Source organism: Dermochelys coriacea, chromosome 3 (genome assembly GCF_009764565.3).
Source record: "Dermochelys coriacea isolate rDerCor1 chromosome 3, rDerCor1.pri.v4, whole genome shotgun sequence".
NCBI lineage: Eukaryota > Metazoa > Chordata > Testudines > Dermochelyidae > Dermochelys > Dermochelys coriacea.
The window spans coordinates 177,145,793-177,171,228 of NC_050070.1; the positions used below are offsets into that span (position 1 = coordinate 177,145,793).

Consider the following 25,436-nt stretch of genomic DNA (forward strand, 5'->3'; position numbering starts at 1 on the left):
CCACAGGCAAACAGCCCAGCAGGAATGGCCACCTCTGAATGTCCCCTTAATAAAATTTCCCTATTTCAACCAGGTGACCATGAATGATATCACTCTCCTGAGGATAACACAGAGAGATAAAGAACGGATGTTGCTTGAATGCCAGCAAACACCAGGACCATATGCTGACATGCTTTGTTATGCAATGACTCCAGACTAAGTGCTGCTGGCCTGGTGTGGTAAAGTGTCCTACCATGGAGGATGGTATAAGGCTGCCCTCCCCAGAAACCTTTTGCAAAGGCTTTGGGAGTACATCCAGGAGAGCTTTATGGAGATGTCCCTGGAGGATTTCCACTCCATCCCCAGACACATTAACAGACTTTTCCAGGAGCTGTACTGAGCGCAAATTAATCATTAAACACGCTTGCTTTTAAACCATGTGTTATATTTACAAAGGTACACTCACCAGAGCCCGCCTTGGGTAGGTTCGGGGGCTACTGGCTCCAGGTCCTGGGTGAGAAACAGTTCCTGGCTCTCGGGGGGGAAACAGTTTTTCCGCTTGCTTGCTGTGCGCTATCTTCAACCTCCTCCTCATCTTCTTCGTCCCCAAAATGCGCATCCCTGTTGTGGGGTAATCCATTGACGGAGTCAAATCACAGGAGTGGGGTAGTGATGGCTGCACCCCCTAGAATGGCATGCAGCTCATCATAGAAGCGGCATGTCTGGGGCTCTGACCCCGAGCGGCCGTTTGCCTCTCTGGTTTTTTGGTAGGTTTGCCTGAGCTCCTTAAGTTTCACGCAGCATTGCTGCGGGTCCCTGTTATAGCCTCTGTCCTTCATGCCCTTGGAGATTTTTTTCAAATGCTTGGGCATTATGTCTTTTGGAATGGAGTTCTGATAGCACAGATTCGTCTCCCCATACAGCGATCAGATCCCGTACCTTCTGTTTGGTCCATGCTGGAGCTCTTTTGCGATTCTGGGACTCCATCATAGTCACCTCTGCTGATGAGATCTGCACTCACCTGCAGCTTGCCACGCTGGCCAAACAAGAAATGAGATTCAAAAGTTCGCGGGCCTTTTCCTGTCTACCTGGCCAGTGCATCTGAATTGAGAGCGCTGTCCAGAGCGGTCACAATGGAGCACTCTGGGATAGCTCCCGGAGGCCAATACCGTCGAATTGCAACCACACTACCTCAAATTCAACCCGGCAATGTCAATTTCAGCGCTAATCCCCTCATCGGGGGAGGAGTACAGAAATCGATTTTTAGAGCCCTTTAAGTCGAAGTAAATGGCTTCGTCGTGTGGACGGGTGCAGGGTTAAATCTATCTAATGCTGCTAAATTCGACCTAAACTCGTAGTTTAGACCAGGGCTAAAATACTCTTAAAATAGCTCTTCTGGCATAACCAATGAGATGAGGTGTGAGGCTACCGTACAGGTTTGGCATTGGTACTTAGCAGTAATGCCTTCCTGCCACACCACATAAGTTTTTTGTCACTTCGATATCCATAGAGAGTTTGCTCCCATGTGCAGCTCTTGAATTATACTGGTTTCAGAGTAGCAGACGTGTTAGTCTGTATTCGCAAAAAGAAAAGGAGTACTGGTGGCACCTTAGAGACTAACAAATTTATTTGAGCATAAGCTTTCGTGAGCTACAGCTCACTTCATCGGACTCCTTTTCTTCAATTATACTGTAGAAGATCATTCTCTTTTTCCAGTAGAAGAAATGTATTTACTATATATTGTTTTACCCATTGTGCTAGTTGCTGTACAAACACATAGTAAAAGACAATCCCTATCCCAAAGACCCTCTAATCTAAATAGATAAGGCAAACAAAGGACGAATATTATCCCCATTTTATAGATGGGGAGCTAAGGGATGAGGAGTATGGTAACTTGTCCTAGGTTACACTGGAAGTCTGTAACAGAGCTGGAAATTGCACTCCGATCTCCTGAGTCCCAGTCCAGTGGTGCACAAGACCAACTGTCTCAGTATGGGCGGAGAAGTTTTTTTATTTTATCTATTTATTGTATCCTGCAATGAGTTCAAAAACGATTTCCCATAGCAGCCTGGGGGACTCTTGACACAGTAAGTCATGGTAGATCACATCATTAGCTTGTACAGAAGTACTGAAGACACATGATATCCGATTTTAGTATATTGTGTCTGGATTTCAATATATGTATTAATAAATAGGTGTGTGTGTGTGGTTGGGTTTTTTTAAAATTAATTTCTGAATGCTGTGAGTATTCAAACTGGGTCGTCTTTTCACTGGCTTCCTCTTTTCTGTGTTATGTCTGGTACTGAGAAATGTTTGATCTTTTCTATAGGTCATATTTGAATTTTTGCTCGATCTTTGATGTCTCTTATATTCTTGAGTTTGAGTGAATAAATTATAGAGCTTACCATGGCTACAATTTCTCAACTTCTTTATATTGCTGTGATCAGATACTGGGCAGCAAACTGTGAAATGTCTTCATAATTATGAGGATCAATTTCAAAACTCTTAACATTTATGCTGACAGGCAGCTCTATGATCTGTGTGGCAGTGCATTGCTAAATGGTAGTTCTGACCCATGTCAATATTTCCTAGAGCTACGAAGAGCTATAAGCAGTGTGTAAGATGTATATTTAGCTTCTGTGGGAGGGGAACTCCCCTGCATCTTGCCAGTAAGGAGATTTATTGGCTGGTTCGAGAAGAAGTCGTATCCTGACCAGAGGGAAGGACACAGAGCTATAGGGTGAGAATAGAAGAATAGAGGACAAATAGGAGACCTTCTGGAGGCATTTCCTTAAAATACCAAATACGTTTATGTTTAATATCTTGTTTTAAAGTCAAAAATATGTTTCTCTCACAATTAAGTAGGTGGCTTGTGAAATTATTTCTTCTGCAGATAATGTAATTTAGCAATCAGACTTTTTCCCCACTCTGTTTCCACGTTTGATGCCCAAAGGGCACACTGCAAAGCCCATCTTGTTAGGGAGGTTTGGTGGGGATTCAGGACTGTGTGCGAAGTTTGTGGGAATTGAGATGGATAGACTTAGTTTTAGTCTGGCTCCTTTGGTGCAAAGAAAAGCTTGTTTGATGCTACTGCTGTTTGTGTCTTTATTAGATTGCAGAGTTTTTACTTATTTATCCGCAATGCCTAGAGCCTGGTAGAGGGGTCCTTTTATGTTTTATATGTTGAAATTAAAATTAAAACATAGTAAAATCAGATTGTTTTGCTTGTTCCTGAGATGTTTTAAATTTTGGTATCTAATAAACACACAGATGCAGGTCTCACACACAGAGGTTTTTAAAGCCTGGCTTGACAAAGCCCTGGCTGGGATGATTTAGTTGATGTTGGTCCTGCCTTGAGCAGGGGGTTGGACTAGATGATCTCCTGAGTTCTCTTCAAACCCTTTTCTTCTATGATTCTATGATTCTAATATCTATAAACAAAATCACATTAACTCTTAAATTATTGGAAATGAAAATTTTAAATGGCTAATTTACTTTTCATAGTTTTTATGAAGTGCAGATTCCCTTTCTGGATCTAATGATTTATAACACTGCTGCAATATCTCGATCAGACAGTGCACGGGAATGTTTAAATCTGCACAGAAAGACTGTTTTTGTTCATGACGTTGCATATCCCTGCTCCTTTTTTCTGGCTGTGGTAGAGACTTTTTTTTAAGACCTGAACTACTTGTAAGGATCTATTTAACCTGTGCAAATTAAAATCCTCAGCTTCGTGATATCATACATTGAACTCCACATCAAGGAGTCCTTCAAGGGATTCTGGAGTCATCTTAATCCATGGGTGGAACATTCTGAATGTTGGAGGGTGTGTTTTAATCTGGAGAGGGGATTTTGTGGTTTGGTTATTTATACCATGCATTACTTTTTCTTCCCTTTTCTCTTACTGCTTTTCTAGTAACTCTTCTTCCATATGCAGCTATATGTCCATTTAGGTCATCAGTGTCTAATTTTGTGAGATCAACCTGAATGTTTTTTGGGATGTTGTCAGGTCCCATACTTGCTGTTGACTAATTAATTGGCTGGTTTTTAGCACTTTGGAAGATAGAAAAATGCTGTAGAATCATGCTTTGGGGATCATATTATGTTACTGCAGGATAACATATAGCCACAATCTCATCAGCTGCAAAATGTCATTGCATCATATGATGACAACAGTGTAAATCTCACAACAGTGACACAGCTGACTGTCACACTAGTACAAAGTTAAAGGTGGGAACCATAATCATCTCCCTACTCTGATATTTCTGATTTTTTTCTTGTGCCTGATGGTGGCTGTAACAGAATTTACGGGAGCATTTTCAGAAGCATCTTTGAATGGGAGTTGTGCTTTCAAGTCACTTAAGGTTTGTCTACACTGCTGCTGGGAGCGAGTATCCCTGCTCAGGTAGACAGATTTGTGCTAGCTCAGCTTGAGCTAACGTGTTAAAAATAGAAGTGTGGTTGTTGCGGCTCTGATGGAGATTTGGGCTGGCCCCTGAACTCAGACCCAGGGTGTTGGGTGGGCCTGAGAACCCAAGCTGCTGCCTAAGCCACCATGTCTACGTTGCTATTTTTCAGCCAGCTAGATAAGGGAATCGAGCCACAGTCTAACTGAGTCAGGAAGCTCACTCCTAGACATACCCGTCGACGCTTTTGACAAACTCCACCCTTAATTTATTTTTGCTGTTAGAGTATTAAACAAACTCTTGTTTTTAGCTTTTAAAGTAGAAAACAGAAGGTAAAATCTGTCAAAATCTTGTTGCTACACAACATAAACCCAAGGACAGATGGAAGTTTCCATTTTCAGTCATTCTTTTTTAATCACAACAAATATATTTCTTATATTTGTACTGTTTTTCCTGTTCAGTACTGACCGCAGTTTTGAATGTGATTGTACAATCCGGAGTTTTTTTGAGTATATTTCATTAGCACCATATATTATAAAACAGTCGCAATCACCCAGGGAGAAGTGAAAGGGACTGGTTACAAGACTCTCTTAGTAAAACTGTCAATTGGCACAAAATCCTCTTGCAACTAGGGATATTCTCTCCCTAACGCAAGGTAACATTTTAATTTTGGTAAACTTTGGAGAACAGGCTACAAAGCACTTGTGCTGCTTCCCATTACACTCCTTGTCACTACTATGGGTAGTGAGAGCCGTTGGGAAGAGATCTTGTTGCTTTTAAGATAGCAGGTATTGTAATTAACTAACCAATGCACAGGCATCATACAAAGAGATTACATGAAAATAATAAATGTATGCACAAAATTGCAAAAAGAAACTAATCTAGAGTTATATTAGTTTTTCCAGGTGACTATCCCATGCAGGTTTTTTCTGAAAGGAGATAGTGGTATTACTTGTAATGCAAGAAGAAACCATTCTACTTTTTATATGTTCAGTAGCGTTATTAGTATATTTTGGCTTTCAAAAATCCTACATTTACAAATATGGCCGTCTGCGAGTCAAATCATGTGCTTAGAGGTTTATCCCATAAGATATCCAAGTATTGGATAATCCTTCAATGTCACAAAAAAAAATCCTTCTATATCAGTACAAAGATTTTTTTTTTCTGCTGCTGCTTCATTGCTTAGGTCCGTTTAGTTTTTACTGCTTCAAATGGACCACAAATCTCAGTCAGCTGTGAGGTTGAAAGCTTTCTTATGCATCCTGTAGTGTTCAATAACTTGTCTCGAAGACATCAGAGTAGAACTGATCCCAACATTAGACTGTTAGCTAGTGAGTTATGGGAAATGTTGTTATACAGTCACTACCCCTTGAAGACCTAAATGTTATGTCATTACCTATTCTTAGATTTATCTGTCAAGAGCCAAGTTAGATTTTAAATAAAAATAATGCACCTAATCTTAGATTACATGCTTGTATTGTACATAAGTGACTTCAGGATGATTGTAATAGTCCATGTTTCTAGGGCCAAATTCAAACCTGTTTTAAGCAGGTATAGGTTCACTGATATGAATGGAGTTGCAACTGCTATACATCGTGTCTGAACTTGCTCTTTAAGGTCAGATTTAGCTTTCTGACTGTATCACTGTCAATTTGGGTGGGGTAACTCTGTTGAAGTCAGAGAGGTCACTCTTTAACCAGTGGAATTATTCAGGAATTACCAAGAGTGAAATTTGCTGCTCAGAGCTTTTTCATATTTAGATGAAGCATCAGTGCATCCCAAATCATTACATCCAGTCTTCTTGGAGAAGTGAAAAATTTTCTTAAAGAAACCCCAAATTAAGAGCATTATGCCTGGGGTTATTTTTTTTCAGGGCTGGGAACCATACAGAACTAAGTAGTTCTGCATAGCTTCAGTCTGAAATCAGGAAAAACATGGGGCTACTGGCCAAGTTTTGGGCTTACCTGGAACTCAGCATAAAATTCAGGAGATGCAAACTCACAAACTAAAACTAGTGGGACATAAACTTGCACAAATCCCTGTGAGCTCAGATTGAGTTTCACACTGCTTTAGAGCAGCCTAAAAACTGCTATGATTTGGAAATGCTCGGGGGAGGGAGAAGGAAGTGTTTGATTCTTGATTCTCCTGTATTACTCCTTGAATAAAGAGAAAAATTGGCTCTGAAGTATGTAGCCAATATAGTTGTGAAAACATTACTTAGATGTCAGTGGCTAATGTTACAGGAAGACAGGATGTGCATGTTCTGAATAAGTGAAGCTTAAAGGAAAAGTAGGAAGGATGGTCTAGTCAGTGTATATGGCACTAGTCTAGGCCTCAGGAATCCTGGGTTTGGTTCCTGGCCAAGCCCCAGATGTCTTGTTTAACCTTAGGGCAAGCCACTTATGTAACTTGTGTCTCCATTTCCCATCTGTAAAATGAGGGTGAAACTCCTGTACCTCACAGCTCTGTTGAAGATAAAATCCATGAATGATTGTGAGGGACTTGATAGTATGGTGATGAGTGCTATATAAGTACCAAAGTAGAAATGATGATATGCTGAAATTTGGGCATGGTTTCAACAGGTGTATGTGGAAAGCAGGTCTGTTTTTGTGAACAGCTGCTTTATTTTCCCTGAAACAGACCAAGTCATATGTTTTATTCATGCCTGGAATTTTTCAAGATCATTGCTCTAATGCAGCTATTATTTCACTTTATTTCCACATCAGGAATAAGGGGGCTATTCATAGGACGTATTTAGAAAACAGATATGATTAATCTTTCTCTGCACCTACTACTAGACATTTTAATTGATGCCATGAAATTGGCTTATGCAGGAAGCAAAGACAAATCTGTTTTGGTGTTGTTCAAACTCTTCTCTAATGTATTTTTACATATGTTTTTGTTATGTGTTGAGTTCATAGTCTGCGCTGCATAGGACACAATATAGATTTATATTGGTTATATAATATAGATAATCTATTGCAATCTATACAATATAGATTTATATTGGTTATAATAAAGTTCAGCTTCGATCGACTCATCTCTGTCACTGAGGCAAGCTGTGTTCACACCTTGGTTTGCTCTCTGCTACCCTGCTTTTTCTTTTCATAAATAACTTCTCCGAGCATTTCCTTACACAGAAAAATGCTCCAAGTCATAGTCAAAGATGCAAACATATTTTAGCCAAATGAAAGGGTCAGGTTCATACCTGCAATGAGCAGGTGTAACCCCCATTGCATTCAAGTTGTGCCCACTGTTATCTGAATTGAATCTGATCCATCAGCAACTGCTTCTGGAACTACAGGTGACATTGGTGGCCTCCTGCAAGTGTCTTTATAGGCATTTGAAAAAGTTGCTTTCAGATTTGCACTTTGCTTAAAATGATGCAAGTAACTGGTTTCTGCACTGTGTAATTGCAATGCACACGCTTTTAGACAGCATTTCAAGATCACTTGATAGCTTTTTGCATTGCTTTTTAGGTGATGTTCGGATACGGGAATATTTTTTCACTAATTGTCCACCAGGTTCAATTTAAAGTGAGGATTTTGGAGTTGAAAGCCCTGTATAGTTTTGATCCTAGCTCTCTGAGAGACCACCTCTGTCTAATTTAGTTGAGGTATTCACCCTCTCATCAATGTAGTCTCTATGCAATGAAATATAAACATTTATGCCAGCATATAGTGGAATTGCCAATAGACACTGCTCTTCCATTTCTGGGATTAGCCATGAAGGGCCTGATCCAACGTCCAAGACTCTATAGGTATGTCTGTGCTGCAGCTGGAAGGCATGATTCCCAGTATGAGTAGACAGATTTACACTAGCTTTCCTTGAGCTAGCATGCTAAAAATAGTAGTGTGGAGGTTGTGGGCTCTGGCTCAGGCTAGCCACCAAAGCTCAGACCTGGGGGTTGGGCAGGTTTGGATTTCGGTGGCTAGCTTGAGCCGCTGCTAGTGCTGCTGCGTCTGCACTGCTATTTTTAGTATGCTAGCGCGAGGTGTGCCAGCACAAGTCTGCCTACCTGCTCTGGGAATCACATCTCCCAGCTGCATTGCAGACATATCCTAATTGACTTCAGTGAGCTTTGGGTCTGTGGTAGACGAGGTCAGCTGGAGCATTTGAACGAAGTCATTTGATGTAGATGTCTTCGAGCTGCTGGAATGAGGTGGGCTTAGTGGAAGGTATTCAATTCTAGAGTAAGTTTTCCCTCCTTTTCCGCCTCCCCCTCAGTGACCCAATAGAGGCAGAGAGTGAAATCCTGAGACTATTGAAGTCACTAACAAAACTTCCCTTGACTTCATTGGGTCCATGATTTCACCCTGAGCTTCTTGGCCTTTAGAAGTCAGATGAAGACCCATCTGTCTTCACAATCATTTATGAGAGGGCAGAGACTGTTTATATGGAGAGGACTAGTTTTTGCCTGTGATAAAAGCACACATTTGACACGTGTGTGTATCCTGAGTGAAGTGGAAAGGTGCGTTTTTATAAACTTGTAAGTAATGCTGTATCATCAGTACTGGAGCATTCAATTTAACTGGTGAAATCCTTTGTTAGAAAATTACTTCAATAAATTCTCTGGGAGTAACGAACTGACAGGAGAGGAGAGAGTTTGGAATAGCTGATGGAAGCCGCCTACTTGGTGGTAGAAATGAGTTCAGAGCTCAAGGCTCTGTCTTGGGCTGCCGGATGGGGGTGGTCAGGTGAGACAGAGATATACACACACACACACACACACACACACACACACACACACACATACATACTGGACAGAAAGAACACTTATTTATATCTGCTGTGATACCTTCAGGTTCTCAGGAGAAGTATTGACTGACTTTGGCGGGGGCAGTGTCTTGGGGTTGGGCTGGTGGGAGGGAGAGTATTGATTTTTCAAATTCAAAGGCCTTTATTGAAAGCCCAAGTAAACATTATGTGAGGCTGGTATGATGGAGCCCTTGAAATATTTTTCTTCCAAGCAGCCATCAATGGAGTACTATAGAAATTGTTCAAAAGCAACCATCAGCTCAGACTTCAAAGTCTGTCCTTGCACCTGTGCTTCTGATCTCCTAATATCTTGTATTTAAAAACTGCAAAAGGAGATAAATATTTCATTAGTAGCATTTTTATTCATTTTTATTTCTATTTCAGAAATTATTACAAATGTCCTCAATAAATATTTAACACTTTACTGATATTCATGGACAACCTCTCAACCAGGCCATCCTCATCCCATGTCTGGACAAGCACCTCCTCCTTGATCTTCCTATCACCCATCTCATTTCCTCCCGATGCATTCATACTGCAACTGCTAAGATTACTTTCCTGGCCCATTGTTTGACCAGATCACTCCTCAGCCCTCTTTGAATCCCTCCCCTGGCTCCTTTGGTGGAAGAGCTGTAGAAACATTTGTGTGAGAAGCTATCGGATGGATTAGGCGGACGTTATTGGCAGAGTGAAGAACACCGGGGTGACCCCATAGGAGACAAGAACAGACATGCAATGAGAGGTTCCCATGTTTTGAAGGGCCTTATAGGTGAGGATGAAAAGTTGGAAACAGAAGGAGCCTGTTAAGGCTGCTCTAACTTACACCATCTGGCATGGTCCCTTAGGGACTGTCCTCCAGCTGGGGATATCAGAGCACAGTCTGGCCCACCCGTTTCCCCTGATATTCCCTAATCTCCCTTTGATGAACCTTAAACTGGGGAGTTACATGCAGTCACTGCTCCCTCCACACTGCCAGAGATTCCTTTGTTTTTCAGTTTACAACAAAATCATTACCAGCTACTCAGCCTGAATGAGAAATTTTCTTCCAAAATGTGAAGAAAATCATTGTTTTAACTATTGTTGTGACTTTCTCCTCGACGTCCTCTACAATATTGTAGAACTGTGCGAATCTGCACACAACTTAATCCTCAACCAAACTGTCTCTTTCTCCCCACATCTGAGCAAAGATGCAATCCCAGCATGAAATTTCCTATAACTAAGAGAATTAAGATAAATAATTCAACCAAAACTGTAGTTGTCAAAATTAATGAGCAAAGTACATTTTGCGATCCTAGCTCTGTTGTTGTGTGTATTCACTTCCTTGCTAATTTGCAAAGATCAGGAGACCAGTGTCTCCTAGTCATTAGTAAAAAGTAAAGCAGTACTTGTGGCACCTTAGAGACTAACAAATTTATTAGAGCATAAGCTTTCGTGAGCTACAGCTCACTTCATCGGATGCATTTAGTGGAAAAAACAGAGGAGAGATTTATATACACACACAGAGAACATGAAACAATGGGTTTATCATACACACTGTAAGGAGAATGATCACTTAAGATAAGCCATCACCAGCAGCGGGGGGGGGGTGGGAGGAAAATCATTCATGGTGACAAGCAAGGTAGGCTAATTCCAGCAGTTTACAAGAATATCAGAGGAACAGTGGGGGGTGGAGTGGGGGGGAGAAATAACATGGGGAAATAGTTTTACTTTGTGTAATGACTCATCCATTCCCAGTCTCTATTCAAGCCTAAGTTAATTGTATCCAGTTTGCAAATTAATTCCAATTCAGCAGTCTCTCATTGGAGTCTGTTTTTGAAGCTTTTTTGTTGAAGCATAGCCACTCTTAGGTCTGTAATCGACTGACCAGAGAGATTGAAGTGTTCTCCAACTGGTTTTTGAATGTTATAATTCTTGACATCTGATTTGTGTCCATTCATTCTTTTACGTAGAGACTGTCCAGTTTGGCCAATGTACATGGCAGAGGGGCATTGCTGGCACATGATGGCATATATCACATCGGTAGATGCGCAGGTGAACGAGCCTCTGATAGTGTGGCTGATGTGATTAGGCCCTATGATGGTATCCCCTGAATAGATATGTGGACAGAGTTGGCAACGGACTTTGTTGCAAGGATAGGTTCCTGGGTTAGTGGTTCTGTTGTGTGGTGTGTGGTTGCTGGTGAGTATTTGCTTCAGATTGGGGGGCTGTCTGTAAGCAAGGACTGGCCTGTCTCCCAAGATCTGTGAGAGTGATGGGTCGTCCTTCAGGATAGGTTGTAGATCCTTGATGATGCGTTGGAGAGGTTTGAGTTGGGGGCTGAAGGTGATGGCTAGTGGCATTCTGTTCTTTTATTTGTTGGGCCTGTCCTGTAGTAGGTGACTTCTGGGTACTCTTCTGGCTCTGTCAGTCTGTTTCTTCACTTCAGCAGGTGGGTATTGTAGTTGTAGGAATGCATGATAGAGATCTTGTAGGTGTTTGTCTCTGTCTGAGGGGTTGGAGCAAATGCGGTGTTATCGTAGAGCTTGGCTGTAGACAATGGATCGAGTGGTATGATCTGGATGAAAGCTAGAGGCATGTAGGTAGGAATAGCGGTCAGTAGGTTTCCGATATAGGGTGGTGTTTATGTGACCGTCGCTTATTAGCACCGTAGTGTCCAGGAAGTGGACTGCTGGAATTAGCCTACCTTGCTTGTCACCATGAAAGGTTTTCCTCCTTTCACCTACCCTGCTGCTGGTGATGGCTTATCTTAAGTGATCACTCTCCTTACAGTGTGTATGATAAACCCATTGTTTCATGTTCTCTGTGTGTATATAAATCTCTCCTCTGTTTTTTCCACCAAATGCATCCAATGAAGTGAGCTGTAGCTCACGAAAGCTTATGCTCTAATAAATTTGTTAGTCTCTAAGGTGCCACAAGTACTGCTTTTCTTTTTGCGAATACAGACTAACACGGCTGCTACTCTGAAACTAGTCATTAGTGTGTATTAGCAAGATTCTAATGTAATGCATTATTAGTGACTTGAGATGCATTTTTTAGTGTTTTTAGTAGCCAAAATGTGTGACTTTAGGAAAACAAAGTTCCAAAGCACTTACGTGTCTTATGCACTCCCCTTTTCCCACTTCAGCAGATGTAGATTGGGAACTGATGACTGAGATCTGGGGCAATGCATAGTTGTCACCTCAGGAAGGCATTGAACCTCTGCTGGATTAGATAGTAAGAAGTGTCAGCCCCTTACACAATGACACTTACTCCCCTCCTTCTGCTCTCCATTCCTGGCCAATACATGGTGGTAAAGGTGCCATCCTCACCTAATCCCCACTCTGTTCTTCCCACTTGCTTGTGGGGAGTTGTACTGTGCATGAATCTCTGTGATCCCAGTAGGTCCTAAATGGCCATGCAGGTAGGTGTTGGTGCAGTCTTGCACAGTCAGGTAGGAAGAGAGCAAAATATAGCCCATTATTCGTTGCTTCCAAACACACTGCTGCATTCCACTGAGATTTCAATGGAAGAGCCATTAGTTATGCTGTGTGCTCATATACTTAAATGAGACATTTTTCTTTCCTTACCTTTTCCTGAAACTATTTTAAAGTTTCAGGATAAGAGATTTAAATCACAAAAGCCATCAGTGTAATGTGGTGGTAGTCAGATAATCTAACATTAGTGAAATTCGGAGTCGATGATGAAATGTACAGTGCAATATAGTATCTATCTAGGCATTTATACTGCATTCATCATTGTGGTATCTATCTAAACCTATGCCTTCCCATATCTAGAGCCAATCCGATCTTCTTTTAAGAACTCTATCTTGAAAGGTGCTGAGCATCCTCAGTTCCCATTGAAATCCATCATCATGGGAGCAAAGGGTAATCAGAATCTCACAGGACAGGGCCATAAAAGTCACAGATTATGTATTAGTTATATGATTACTTAAGAATTCCCAGTTATCACTTTGAGGGTTGACAGGTTCTTGTCCCAAGATCAGACCCCAGATCAAAATTACTGTGTAGTTGGGAATCCCGATGTGCACAGTTGCAACACTCACACTATAGGAATCCTTCTATATGTATAATAACTTATTAATACATTTAGCAAAGTCACAAGCACTCTAACTCTTTAAGGTAGATTGAGATGATACAGAATATACAACTGAACATCCATATACTCACACCGTCCCTTGCAGAACAACCTGGAATGTTAGCCATTGTCTTCCTCATCATCACCAGTGGCCATCATCCTGGCACCTCCCAAAGGCTACATCTCTCTCTCCTCCCACACACAGGCTGGGATACTGCTTTTATAATACGTTACTCTGACACCACCGTGTCTAATGCATAGTCAGTAGAGATCTCTCCTCTCTTCCTTATTTGTATTTCCTCACCCTACTTATGTTGGGGTCCCCTTCTCCTATATTCATTATCTCAACTTATTATCATACACATCAATTCATTGCCATGGCACTCTTGTAGTCAGATATCTGCAGAGGTTCACTTTTGTTCCTGTGGTTGGCTGGTATCATTCTGGACAAAATTCCCCTCCACACTCTATTTCCAGTTCCCCAAAACTTAGGGGTGACTGTTAGGTAATTTATCCAAAGTTCATGGGCCTCAAGCCATTATGCTAATGGCTGAAGCTAATGTCTTACAGGATATAGGCCTGTAGGTTCCTTGCATTACTGCTGAATATAATAAAGGCAAGCTAGCCTGATGGAATATATAACAATGAACTTCCAGACAAATGGTAATGGTAATGAAGTTGTGTGCGTTGATTCCCCATATTCTGCAACCAGAATTCATCTGTCTGTTCAGAAACTGAATTGATTATAAGTGTACTTTTCTCACTGCATACCTGGCCTTAGTGTAAGTTACAACCAAGTTATTTGGTACACTTCCTTTTAAAATGATTTTTCAGTCCTTGGGAGAAGTAGTTAAAATGCATGGGGGAGAGTTGACAAAGCTCTCCTTTGTTTTTTCCACCAAATGCATCCGATGAAGTGAGCTGTAGCTCACGAAAGCTTATGCTCTAATAAATTTGTTAGTCTCTAAGGTGCCACAAGTACTCCTTTTCTTTTTGCGAATACAGACTAACACGGCTGCTACTCTGAATACTGTGCTAAGGTAGCTTATTGGATTTGTAAAACGCAGCAGGAATGATCCTGCAGGGTCTGGAGACCCCTTGACTTCAATGTGAGTTGAGGTTGCTTAGCACCTCATAAAGGTGCTTATCTTTTTGCAGGGTCAGGTTTAGTGAGAGCATGATACTTGCTCTGTGAACAGTAACATCCCTTAGGGCAGTGATTACCAAACTATTCAGGGTCATGCTTCCCCTTACCCCGGTCTGCGCACTCCCAAACCCCCAAGCCAGGGCCAGGAGCAGAGCCATGGCTCCAGGGGCGCAGGGAGAAGAGGATGCGGATGGGGTTAGGGGGCTGAGGCTGGGGCTGCAGCTGTGGGTGGGGGTGAGGCTGGGAGCGGGTCCAGGGCTGGGAACGGAGCTGCAGCCAGGGGCTAAGACTGTGGATGGGGCCAGGCATGGTGCCAGGAGAGAGGGCCACAGCTGTGGGCGGGGCTGAGCAGAGCAGGACTGGGTGGCGCTCCCTCCCTGCCACGTGTGGGGGCTGGCCTGGGCCACACCACACCCCAGCAAATGTTGTGCGCTCCACAGTTTGGGGACCTCTCCCTTCAGGTTTAAGAGTCAATGAAAGCCTTCTATTAATGACAGGTTTCAGAGTAGCAGCCGTGTTAGTCTGTATTAGCAGATAGAAAAGGAGGACTTGTGGCACCTTAGAGACTAACACATTTATTTGAGCATAAGCTTTCCTGAGCTACAGCTGCGAAACCTTATGCTCAAATAAATTTGTAGCTCACGAAAGCTTATGCTCAAATAAATTTTAGTCTCTAAGGTGCCACAAGTACTCCTTTTTTCTTCTATTAATGGTGCACACAGGAGCTCATAAAGGGAGCACCAGTCTAAGTGTTTTATTCTTTTCTCAATTACAGATTGACTTGGAGCCAGAAGGAAGAGTATATGTCGTCATAGATCTTTCAGGATCATCAGGTGAAGGTAAGACCTTTCAATATTTTATCTTGTTCCTCCCATGAATGATGCTTTTTAAATAGATCTATCATGCAACTGTTGTTGGGAAAACAGTGTACCGCAGTATTGCTTAACTAATCTGTACAAGATCATGTTAAAAAGAAAATGTTATCTTAATGAAGTATATGTTGTTGTACCTCTAAGGAATAGCAGTCCATGTTAGCCCTGGAATTATAGACAGACAACAATAAAAAATAAATAAGATAGTAACCAAGATGCAGTAGCTTAGAGCTGTTTAATATACTTGGAATTTATTTCCAGGTACTTATTTGTCTAGTTTTGGGGGAAAAGTGCTATAAACCAGACACTTACTGTTAAATTTGTAGAAATAGATGTTATCCACAGCAAGTGTTTCATCATACTAAATTATTAGTATTTTCCCCACTAAAGTATTCCCTTTCCAAGCAAAGTGCATAAGCAAAATATTTTCATAATAGAAGAGTAATGGTTTGTATTGGGTAATAAAGCACTTCCATATTGGCTTGGGGAAAACCCTAGAAATCAGGAAGATTGCTATTCCGTGGCAATTAAAGGTCTCTTCGGCAACTGTTTTTGCTAGGGATACTGCCAGTGGCTTCAGTGGGAGCAGGAGCCAGTCATATATGGTATGAAACTAATTTACAACAGTCCCAACAATTAAGAGTCCCAAAGCTCTTCTGTGTATCTTCTCAAACAAGCCCTTTATCAAGATTTTAGCTGCTGAAGTGTATTTGCTGGCATGGGGTCTTTCTTGGTGAGTCATTTTAAGCTGTGTTCTTTTGAATAGTTATGTGTAATGCTGCCTGTCTAAACAGTGTCTGTTGCTTCAGATTACTCAAGGCAAGTTCATGTAGGCCCTGTCAGGAGAAGAAATGGGAAACAGGAGTAAGCTACAGTTGTTTTGCCTGGATCACTTAAGGGATCAAAAGAAGAATGTTTTGCATGTGTCATTCTGGTGTTGAAAAAGGAATAATTGCTGTCCATGGGTAATTGCTAGTAGTTTGCAAAAGCACATACTATACTAAAGCCCTATTTTTTTTTAAAAAAAACACCTTATTGCTTACAAGAGAAGGAGTACTTATGGCACCTTAGAGACTAACAAATTTATTTGAGCATAAGCTTTCGTGAGCTACAGCTCACTTCATCGGATGCATTCAGTGGATGCATTTTCCACTGAATGCATCCGATGAAGTGAGCTGTAGCTCACGAAAGCTTATGCTCAAATAAATGTGTTAGTCTCTAATGTGCCACAAGTACTCCTTTTCTTTTTGCGAAGACAGACTAACACGGCTGCTACTCTGAAACCTGTTGTTATTGCTTACAGCTGGTCTTACAGCCCTGTGGCTACATAGGGCATTCTTCCCACTCTTCATTCTTACATATAAACTGCATACATGATGCTTTAATAATAAACACATTCCCCCTAAACAATTCTCACTCATGCCTAGAAAAGTTACAAGACAATCTGCTTTGTTGTTTACTCTCATAGACTGATCAGCCAGAGCAATATGTGGAACAAATTTCATGTTAGTACAAATAGCCATATTTTTTTCTTCCTTTTTAATTGCTGTGTCTAGTTTAGAGCTCATACAAGTAAGGATCTGACAGTCCATTATGGTGTATGCAGATGTTCTTCAAAGCTTCCATTCACAGTTTATCAATAAGATCTTAATTCTGAATAGGAACAACCTCGCTATTTCAATCCTTTGTCACACACTGCCAGTGGTGCCGAATTGTCATGGGATTTTGTTTTTCTTTTTTATGTGAATGGATGTCCCTAGGCTCTTTAAACCCTTAGGAAAAAAGAAAATCCTTTTGGAGAGGTGCACAGAATATAATAGAGATGAATCTAATAGAATTCTATAGAAAAAGAACTTTACAGAGTTGGTATGATGTCCATCTGTTTGCATTTGGAGAGGAAGATGATGTCTGTCTGTATCTGTACGAGTTTTTTCATGAAGTTGACAGATTTCCACTCTATACGGCTAAATTCAGTGCCTTGCATAATGACAGGTTTCAGAGTAGCAGCCGTGTTAGTCTGTATTTGCAAAAAGAAAAGGAGTACTTGTGGCACCTTAGAGACTAACAAATTTATTTGAGCATAAGCTTTCGTGAGCTACATGAATCCAATGAAGTGAGCTGTAGCTCACGAAAGCTTACTAACAAATTTATTTGAGCATATCTAAGGTGCCATAAGTACTCCTTTTCTTTTTGCGAATACAGACTAACACGGCTGCTACTCTGAAACTTTACAGAGTTGATCATTCTTTGCGAAATTCTGTTGTCTTTAAATGATCCTACAGAATTACATAAATATATAAATTTCTCGTATAGACTATAAAACAGGGCTGTCAAGAGATTTAAAAAAATAATAAATTAATTGCACTGTTAAGCAACAATAGAATACCATTTATTTAAATAGTTTTGGATGTTTTCTACATTTTCAAATATATTGATTTCAATTATAACACAGAGTTCAAAGTGTACAGTGCTCATTTTATATTTTTGATTACAAATATTTGCACTGTAAAAACCAAAAGAAATAGTATTTTTCAATTCACCTCATACAAGTACTGTAATGCAATCTCTTTATCATGAAAGTTGAACTTACAAATGTAGAATTATGTACAAAAAACCCTGCATTCAAAAATAAAATAATGTAAAACTGTAGAGCTACAAGTCCAATCAGTCCTACTTTTTGTTCAGCCAATCACTCAGACAAACAAGTTTGTTTACATTTACAGGAGATAATGCTGCCAACTTCTTGTTTACAAGGTCACCTGAAAGTGAGAACAGGCGTTTGTGTGGCACTGTTGTAGCCAGTGTCGCAAGATATTTACATGCTAGGTGCACTAAAGATTCATATGTCCCTTCATGCTTCAACCACTATTCCAGAGGACATGCGTCCATGCTGATGATGGGTTCTGCTTGATAACAATCTAAAGCAGTGTGAACCGACGCATGTTCATTTTCATCATCTGAGTCAGATGCCACCAGCAGAAGGCTGATTATCTTTTTTGTTGGCTTGGGTTCTGTAGTTTCCGCATCAGAGTGTTGCTCTTTTAAGACTTCTAAAAGCATGCTCCACACCTCATCCCTCTCAGATTTTGGAAGGCACTTCAGATTCTTAAATCTTGGGTCGAATGCTGTAGCTATCTTTAGAAATCTCACATTGGTACCTTCATTGCATTTTGTCAAATCTGCAGCGAAAGTGTTCTTAAAATGAACATGTGCTGGGTCATCATCTGAGACTGCTATAACATGAAATATATGGCAGAATGCGGATAAAAAAGAGTAGGAGACATACAATTCTCCCCCAAGGAGTTCAGTCACAAATTTAATTAATGCATTTTTTTTTAATGAGCATCATCAGTATGGAAGCATGTCCTCTGGAATGATGGCCGAAGCATGAAGAGGCATATGAATCTTTAGTGCATCTGGCATGTAAATATCTTGCGATGCCAGCTACAACAGTACGGTCACTTGCTGGAAGATTCTCTGCTCCTTGAAGTCTTTAAAGGACTTCAATAGCTCAGACATAGGTGAGAGGTTTTTCAAAGGAGTGAGTGGGTGCGATTCTGTGGCCTACATTGTGCAGGAGGTTGGACTAGATGATCATAATGGTTCTTTCTGACCTTAATATCTATGAATCTATGAACAGTACCATGCGAACGCCTGTTCTCACTTTCAGAGGACATTGTAATTAAGAAGTGGGCAGCATTATCTCCTGTAAATCTAAACAAACTTGTTTCTCTTAGCGATTGGCTGAACAAGAAGTAGGACTGAGTGGACTTGTAGGCTCTAAAGTTTTACATTGTTTTGTTTTTGAGTGCAGTTATGTAACAGAAAAAAATCTACATTTGTAAATTGCACTTTCACAATAAAGAGATTGCACTACAGTATTTGTATGAGGTGAATTGAAAAATACTATTTCTTTTGTTTATCCTTTTTAGAGTGCAGATAGTTGTAATAAAAAATAATATAAAGTGAGCACTGTACACTTTGTATTCTGTGTTGTAATTAAAATCGATATATTCGAAAATGTAGAAAAACATGAAAAATATTTAATCAATTTAAATTGGTATTCTATTTTTTAACAGTGCAATTAATCATGATTAATTTTTTTAATCATCATTAATTTTTTTTGTTAATCATGTGAGTTATCTGCGATTAATCGACAGCCCTACTATAAAATGATTCCAGAAAGTTATAGAAAGATTGTGGATTTCTCCTACAGTACTGGTTTAAAAGAAATCTTACAGTAGTGATCAGGCAATGTTATGGGCTATTACAGTAGAATACTGTCATATTTTGAAAGGAATGAGACTAGCAAACTTGATCTGATTTGTAACCTGATTTGTAACTTGGTTTTCAACTCCAGACCCTGGAGATTAAAAGCTTGTGCATTATATGCCATTACACCACCAAGACTCCTTTTCCTAAACCTCATCTTTAGTTCCATCCTGGACCCACAAAAATCTAATTGACCTGCAAAGTGAATTCCAATCATCAGCTTGTTTTCCCCCATATGCTTCTTGCATTGGTATGGCACAGTACCAGTAACAGTCAGTCTTGTGGTCCTGGTAATTTCCATAACACCCTTCTGTCCCACCCACAATAAAATCAAGGAATTTACAGGCTTCGACCGCTTCTTCCTCCTTTGTGGATAGAGGGGTTGTAAACATGGCAGATCCCTAGCCAAGGCCATGAGAAGGAGTTTCGGCCTCTTCTCTACTATTGTCACTGGATGTTGTGGAGGTCCATGTATAGGTAACAGAATCTTCATATCAGGAGTCGGGGACCAGGCTGTGATTGGGAAGAGTGCTGGGGCAAGGGACTGAGTGTGCTGGCATTGCTACTTGGATTCCTCGCCTATGCCAGAAACAAGCTGGGAATCTACAAAAAAGTTAATACACCAGAGGTTTTAGTGACTCTTTTGTATGCCCCCTTTCTGCACTGGGGAACATCTTTTAGAGCAGGGGGAGTTTTGTCAGTGTCGCTGCACCAGAGAAGTGGTGAAGAAGGCATTTGGACTTGCCTCCAGTTAATCTCAGAGTTTTTCTGCAGGTTTTGAGGTATTCAGTGTTTTTTTTCCTTAAAGCCCCATCTCCTGGAATCATGTTGTCTGAGAATCTCTGCTTTCATTTAAAAACAAATTTCTAGACCTCATAGTTGCAGAAAAAAGCTTGAAATTTTGAGCCCTAAAGCCTCAGAAACCAGGAGGCAAACACAAAGATTCCCAAATTTATATATATTTGTTTACAATCTTATGATTTTTAAGATAATCACTTTGGCTAGGGCTTGCTCATAAGTTCTGAACATTGAGGTTGACAGTGCTGCTCCTGAGACTTGCAAGTTTTGGCATCTGAACCATATATCCATTCTGCACTGGGTAGGGCGGGGGGAAGGGGAGAGGCGGAGAAGAAGCTCTGCCCTTGATGAAATGAACTGTTGCAAACTGTGCAGTGGGAGCAATCTGGACAGAAGGATTTAGGATAAAATGCTGAGTGGACACTGCATTGTGGCACAAAGGTCCATATTTTCAAAGGCTAGTGTCTATTGAGCAGCAAAATTGGTACATGTCCCCATTGTGCTTTCAAAACCAGTCCTACACTTACATCTGCAAAATAGCTGGGCACCTAAATGCTGCTTGCATATGAAAGTGGTTGTGTTTTGTACCATATTTAGTGCATACACAAATTTGGAGGGTGAAAAGTTTTTTTTAGATGTCATTTTGGCTCATGACATGGAACATCAAGTCCTTTTCCACATAGTTACTAAATACATGTGGGTTATTTATAACCCAGGTATCTGTGTATGAAGATATTACATTTTACAGTGTTGGGCCCTGATACTGCAAAGATTTATGCATGTGCTTAAACACACCATGAGTAGTCCAATTAAAGACAACAGTACAGGACTACTCAGTGTGCATGCAAGTAAGTCTTTGCAAGATTGGGTTCCATGTATCTGTTTAAGCCCTTCTCAAGTTCAGTGTATAAAACATACAAAAGAAACAGAGAGGCTGAATCTCTTTTATCAACTGGCCTTTAAAACTGAATTTAAACTAAATACGATAAAGCCCTCTTTGGAGATTACGGCAGTGCCAGAAAGAGTTCCCTAATACAGACATTTCCATATAAACTTTAATGATGCATAGGAATCAGATCAAAATTTTTAAAACACTTTTGCATGTCAATTGTAGTTCAGATTGTGTTATCTTGGAGCTCTGAACAACAGTGCAGGTGTAAGCATGTGTTTCAGTGCAGGTGTAAGCAGAATTGCACCTTGCTTGCACCCACTCTGAATTTGATGCAGGGGCTGTAATGGCAGTGCTGACACACTGGAGTTAGAAAATCATTAGTAGGACCGGTTATGATGAGCAAACCTGCTTTGAAGTTGCTTGTATTTGATATTAAAAGTGCTTTCTAGGGATTTTCCTCTGCCCTTATGTCTTTTCTACTTCTTCTCTTTTACCTCATTTGTTGTAGGGATCTTAGAGAAGATACATGCACAAGATTAAGGGCCTCAGTTCTAATTGCAAATTCATTATGTTTTTAAGTGGTAAGGCAAATTCTCAGGTTACAGCATAAAAGAACAGCTTTGTCTTGAAAGTGTTGCCAAGTAGAACAAGAGATCATTGGCAACAGTTCTGATGAAGTGAGCTGTAGCTCACGAAAGCTTATTCTCAAATAAATTTGTTAGTCTCTAAGGTGCCACCAGTACTCCTTTTCTTTTTGCAGATACAGACTAACCTGGCTGCTACTCTGAAACCTGAGTTCTGACCTGATACACTAACTCCTACATTTGCAAAGAATTACACAGGGTTTTAGGAAAACATTTGCTGTTATTGGAAGTCATCTGACAGAGCCCTCTTTACCACTTTTAAAAATTAAGGGGAAAGGCCCATTGCAGGTAAATAAAAAGTGGCCAACCCCCCCGCCCCGCTGGGATCTAAGCACTAATTGGCTGCTGTGTCTGTCTCTGTGAGCAATAAAGTGAAGTACCTGAAAGAGAGAAAAGTACTCTGTAAGGCAGAAGGACAAATTACATAATAGTACATATTATGGCATAGATAAAGGTACAGGCATGAATCCTGCAACTCTTAACTTGTAGGAGTAACCTTTACTCACTGACCTCAATGGCACTGCTCACGTCATTAGGGAATGAGCCTTACAGGCTTGGAATTAATTTCATTCCCTTGAAGAGAAACTTCAAACCACGGAATAAGTATTTTCATAGAACTTGCCAGACAGTTGGTTACATTCAGAGGCCCAAAATCTGCGCTCTCAGGTGCTCACTTTGTGTTGGTTCTCCATTTTTCCATAAAATCAAGGGAACTTGACATGTTCAAAGTCAAAACAATAGATATGTAGGACTGGAAGAGACCTCAGTCGGTCACCTAGTCCCAGATCCCTGCACTCATGGCAGGACTAAGTATTATCATTCTAGACCATCTCTGACAGGTGTTTGTCCAACCTGCTCTTTAAAAAATCTCCAATGATGGAGATTCCACAACCTCCCTAAACAATTTATTTCAGTGCTTAACTACCCTGACAGTTAGGAAGTTTTTCCTAATGTCCAACCTAAACCGCCCTTGCTGCAATTTAAGCCCATTACTTCTTGTCCTGTCCTCAGTGGATAAAAGAACATTTCATCATCCTGTTCTTTATAACAACCTTCTGTGTACCTGTTATCATGTCCCCCTTCAGTATTCTGTTCTCCAGCCTAACCAGACCTAATTTTTTCAGTATTTCCTCATAGTTCGTGTTTTCCAGAACTTTAATAATTTTGTTGCTCTCTTAGGGACTTCCTCCAACTTGTCCATGTCTTTCCCTAAGTACTCCAATTGAGACCGGTTTCAGAGTAGTAGCCGTGTTAGTCTGTGTTTGCAAAAAGAAAAAGAGTACTTGTGGCACCTTAGAGACTAACAAATTTATTTGAGCATAAGCTTTTGTGAGCTACAGCTCACTTCATCGGATGCATTGTTGAATAGAGTAGAAGAATTACTTCTTGTGTACAACAATCCTGCTAATATATCAGAATGCTGTTTGCTTTTATTTTAACAGTATTACATGGTTGACTTATAATTGGGTTATGATCCACTAATAACCCCGAGATCCTTTTTCCGCGGTACTCCTTCATAGGCAGTCATTTCCTATTTGGTACTGTATTTGTGAAATAGATTATTCCTTCCTAAGTGTAGTATTTTGTATTTGACCTTATTGAATTTCAAACTATTTATTTAAGATAATTTCTGCAGTTTGTTCAGATCATTTTGAATTATAATCCTGTCCTCCAATGCTCTTGCAACCCCTCCTAACTTGGTATCATCCACAAACTTTGGAAGTGTACTCTCTATGGAATTATCCAAATCATTTATGAAGATATTGACTAGAACCAGACCCAGGAGAGATCCCTGCGGAACCCCACTCCATATGCCCTTCCAGCTTGACTGTGAACCACTGATAATTATTCTGAGTACAGTTTTCCATCTGGTTGTGCTTCCACCTTATAGTAGGTTCATCCCTGGTTGAAGAGATTGAAATCCCTGAAAGTCTAATAAATTAATACAATGGTGGTAGTAGAAACTTCCTAAAGCAGAGAAATATTTGTACATATTGAAGTGTCAAGTCATAAGTGCAGTACTATTGTAGTTTATCATGAAAGATGCACGAAAAAAATAACAAGCCCAGCAAAATTGTTCCCTAAACAGCTAATACACATTCGAGTTTCCAGTGGAAAATCTTTAAAGTTAATCTCTCGTGGTCAAAGAGGTATATGAAGTTACTCTGGGCCTGATACAACTTCCACTGAAGTCAATGGAAGTCTTTCCATTGACTTAAGTAAGTGCTGGATTGGGCTGCATATGAACAAAATATTCAGTGCTGAAAAGTAAGGTATTTATGAAGGTATAAATATTTTGGATTACCCACCTTCATGAGATCCAGTTCAAAATGTGTTGTCATTGTTATTGCTCCAGGATATGTTATTTGAATGCTGTATGGCACAATAGTGTCCCCTTTATTAACTGAATATCCAATAAAGGAATAAATATGAAAAAATAAACTCACTGAAAGAAAAGACTTGCAACAGACCTATCTTTGTAAGGAATCACCAGCAAGAAGTTTCTTAATACTCTTCCCATATTCTTTCACTGTATTGCACCTGGTTCTAGCATGGCTTCTTGGTATATATCATCCCATGTTTTACAAGAAGAACGTTCATGTTAACGGTTGTGTATGCGCATGTGCATGCAGTATAGATGACTTTGGGCCAGAATAGCTTGTGTTACAACCTTCAACTCCTGCTAATGTTCATCATTAATAGGGTCAGTGGCTAGCAGAGTAGGTTATTTCTATTCATTCTTTCTATTCTGTTGAATGGAAGAATCTTTTGAGATAAGTTTCCTTATTCTTTTATTTCTTTGAGGCTGGCAGTTGTCCAAAGTCATATTGATTTTCCATATTAACCTGGTTTGGCTGCAGTGTAGAGTTTATTTCTAGAGTGAAGTACGTCTATTGATTATTTTATTGAGCTATTACAGCCATGTTTTTGATCTATCCCTTGTGCTTATAAAACTTGTGGCTGAGGTTTTTTTATATCCGAAATGAGATATAAGAGCTACAGTGTCGTCTCCATGACTCTCTTGAACCAATTTCGAGATGGAACGAAAGTTTAAAACTTTTATCCAAGAACTGATGGTAACACAGTGAGATGAGCTGGGTAAGTCAGTTTATAAACTATCATAACAAATGGTCATAGAATGGGATATGTGGCAAATTGCCGGTACGATTATAATGGGTCCCGCGCTTCCTCTTCTTGCAGGGGGGGAGAGGAGAGGGGGTTTCAGGGTGCAGTTTCCTGCCCCTGAACTAGGGTATCTACTGTCCCACTAGTAACCCAGAGAAGAGTAGTGGAGAAGGAGGGACCCGGGCCCACCCTCTACTCCGGGTCCCAGCCCAGGGGCGCTAGAGATAGTGCCCACTTGAACCACTTGATAGAACCACTTGAACTAGTGCCTCCTTCCCCTGGGCTACTTTCCTCTTCTGCTCTTCAGTTTGTGGGGCTTCCTGCCGTCTCTCTCTGCACAAGCCGGGTGTCCTTTTACCTAAGGTCTTGGTCTTCTAGTCAGCCAAGGCACTTCTCCAAACTCTCTTCTGCTCCAACTCCTTCAAACTGCACTCTGCTCCAACTCCTTTCACTGGCTGATTGAAGCAG

The 25,436-nt window shown here is 40.5% G+C and overlaps 1 protein-coding gene across 4 annotated transcripts in view; it reads left to right on the forward strand.

Moving 5' to 3' along the window:
- The window catches only part of PRKCE (protein kinase C epsilon), a 518,728-nt gene that overhangs the window by 156,455 nt on the left and 336,837 nt on the right, over nt 1-25,436 (forward strand). For all 4 annotated transcript variants that reach the window (XM_038396526.2, XM_038396523.2, XM_038396524.2 and 1 more), the window contains exon 2: nt 15,140-15,203. In XM_038396526.2, coding sequence (XP_038252454.1) covers nt 15,140-15,203 — 64 coding nt within the window. The remainder of the gene's footprint in view (nt 1-15,139; nt 15,204-25,436) is intronic.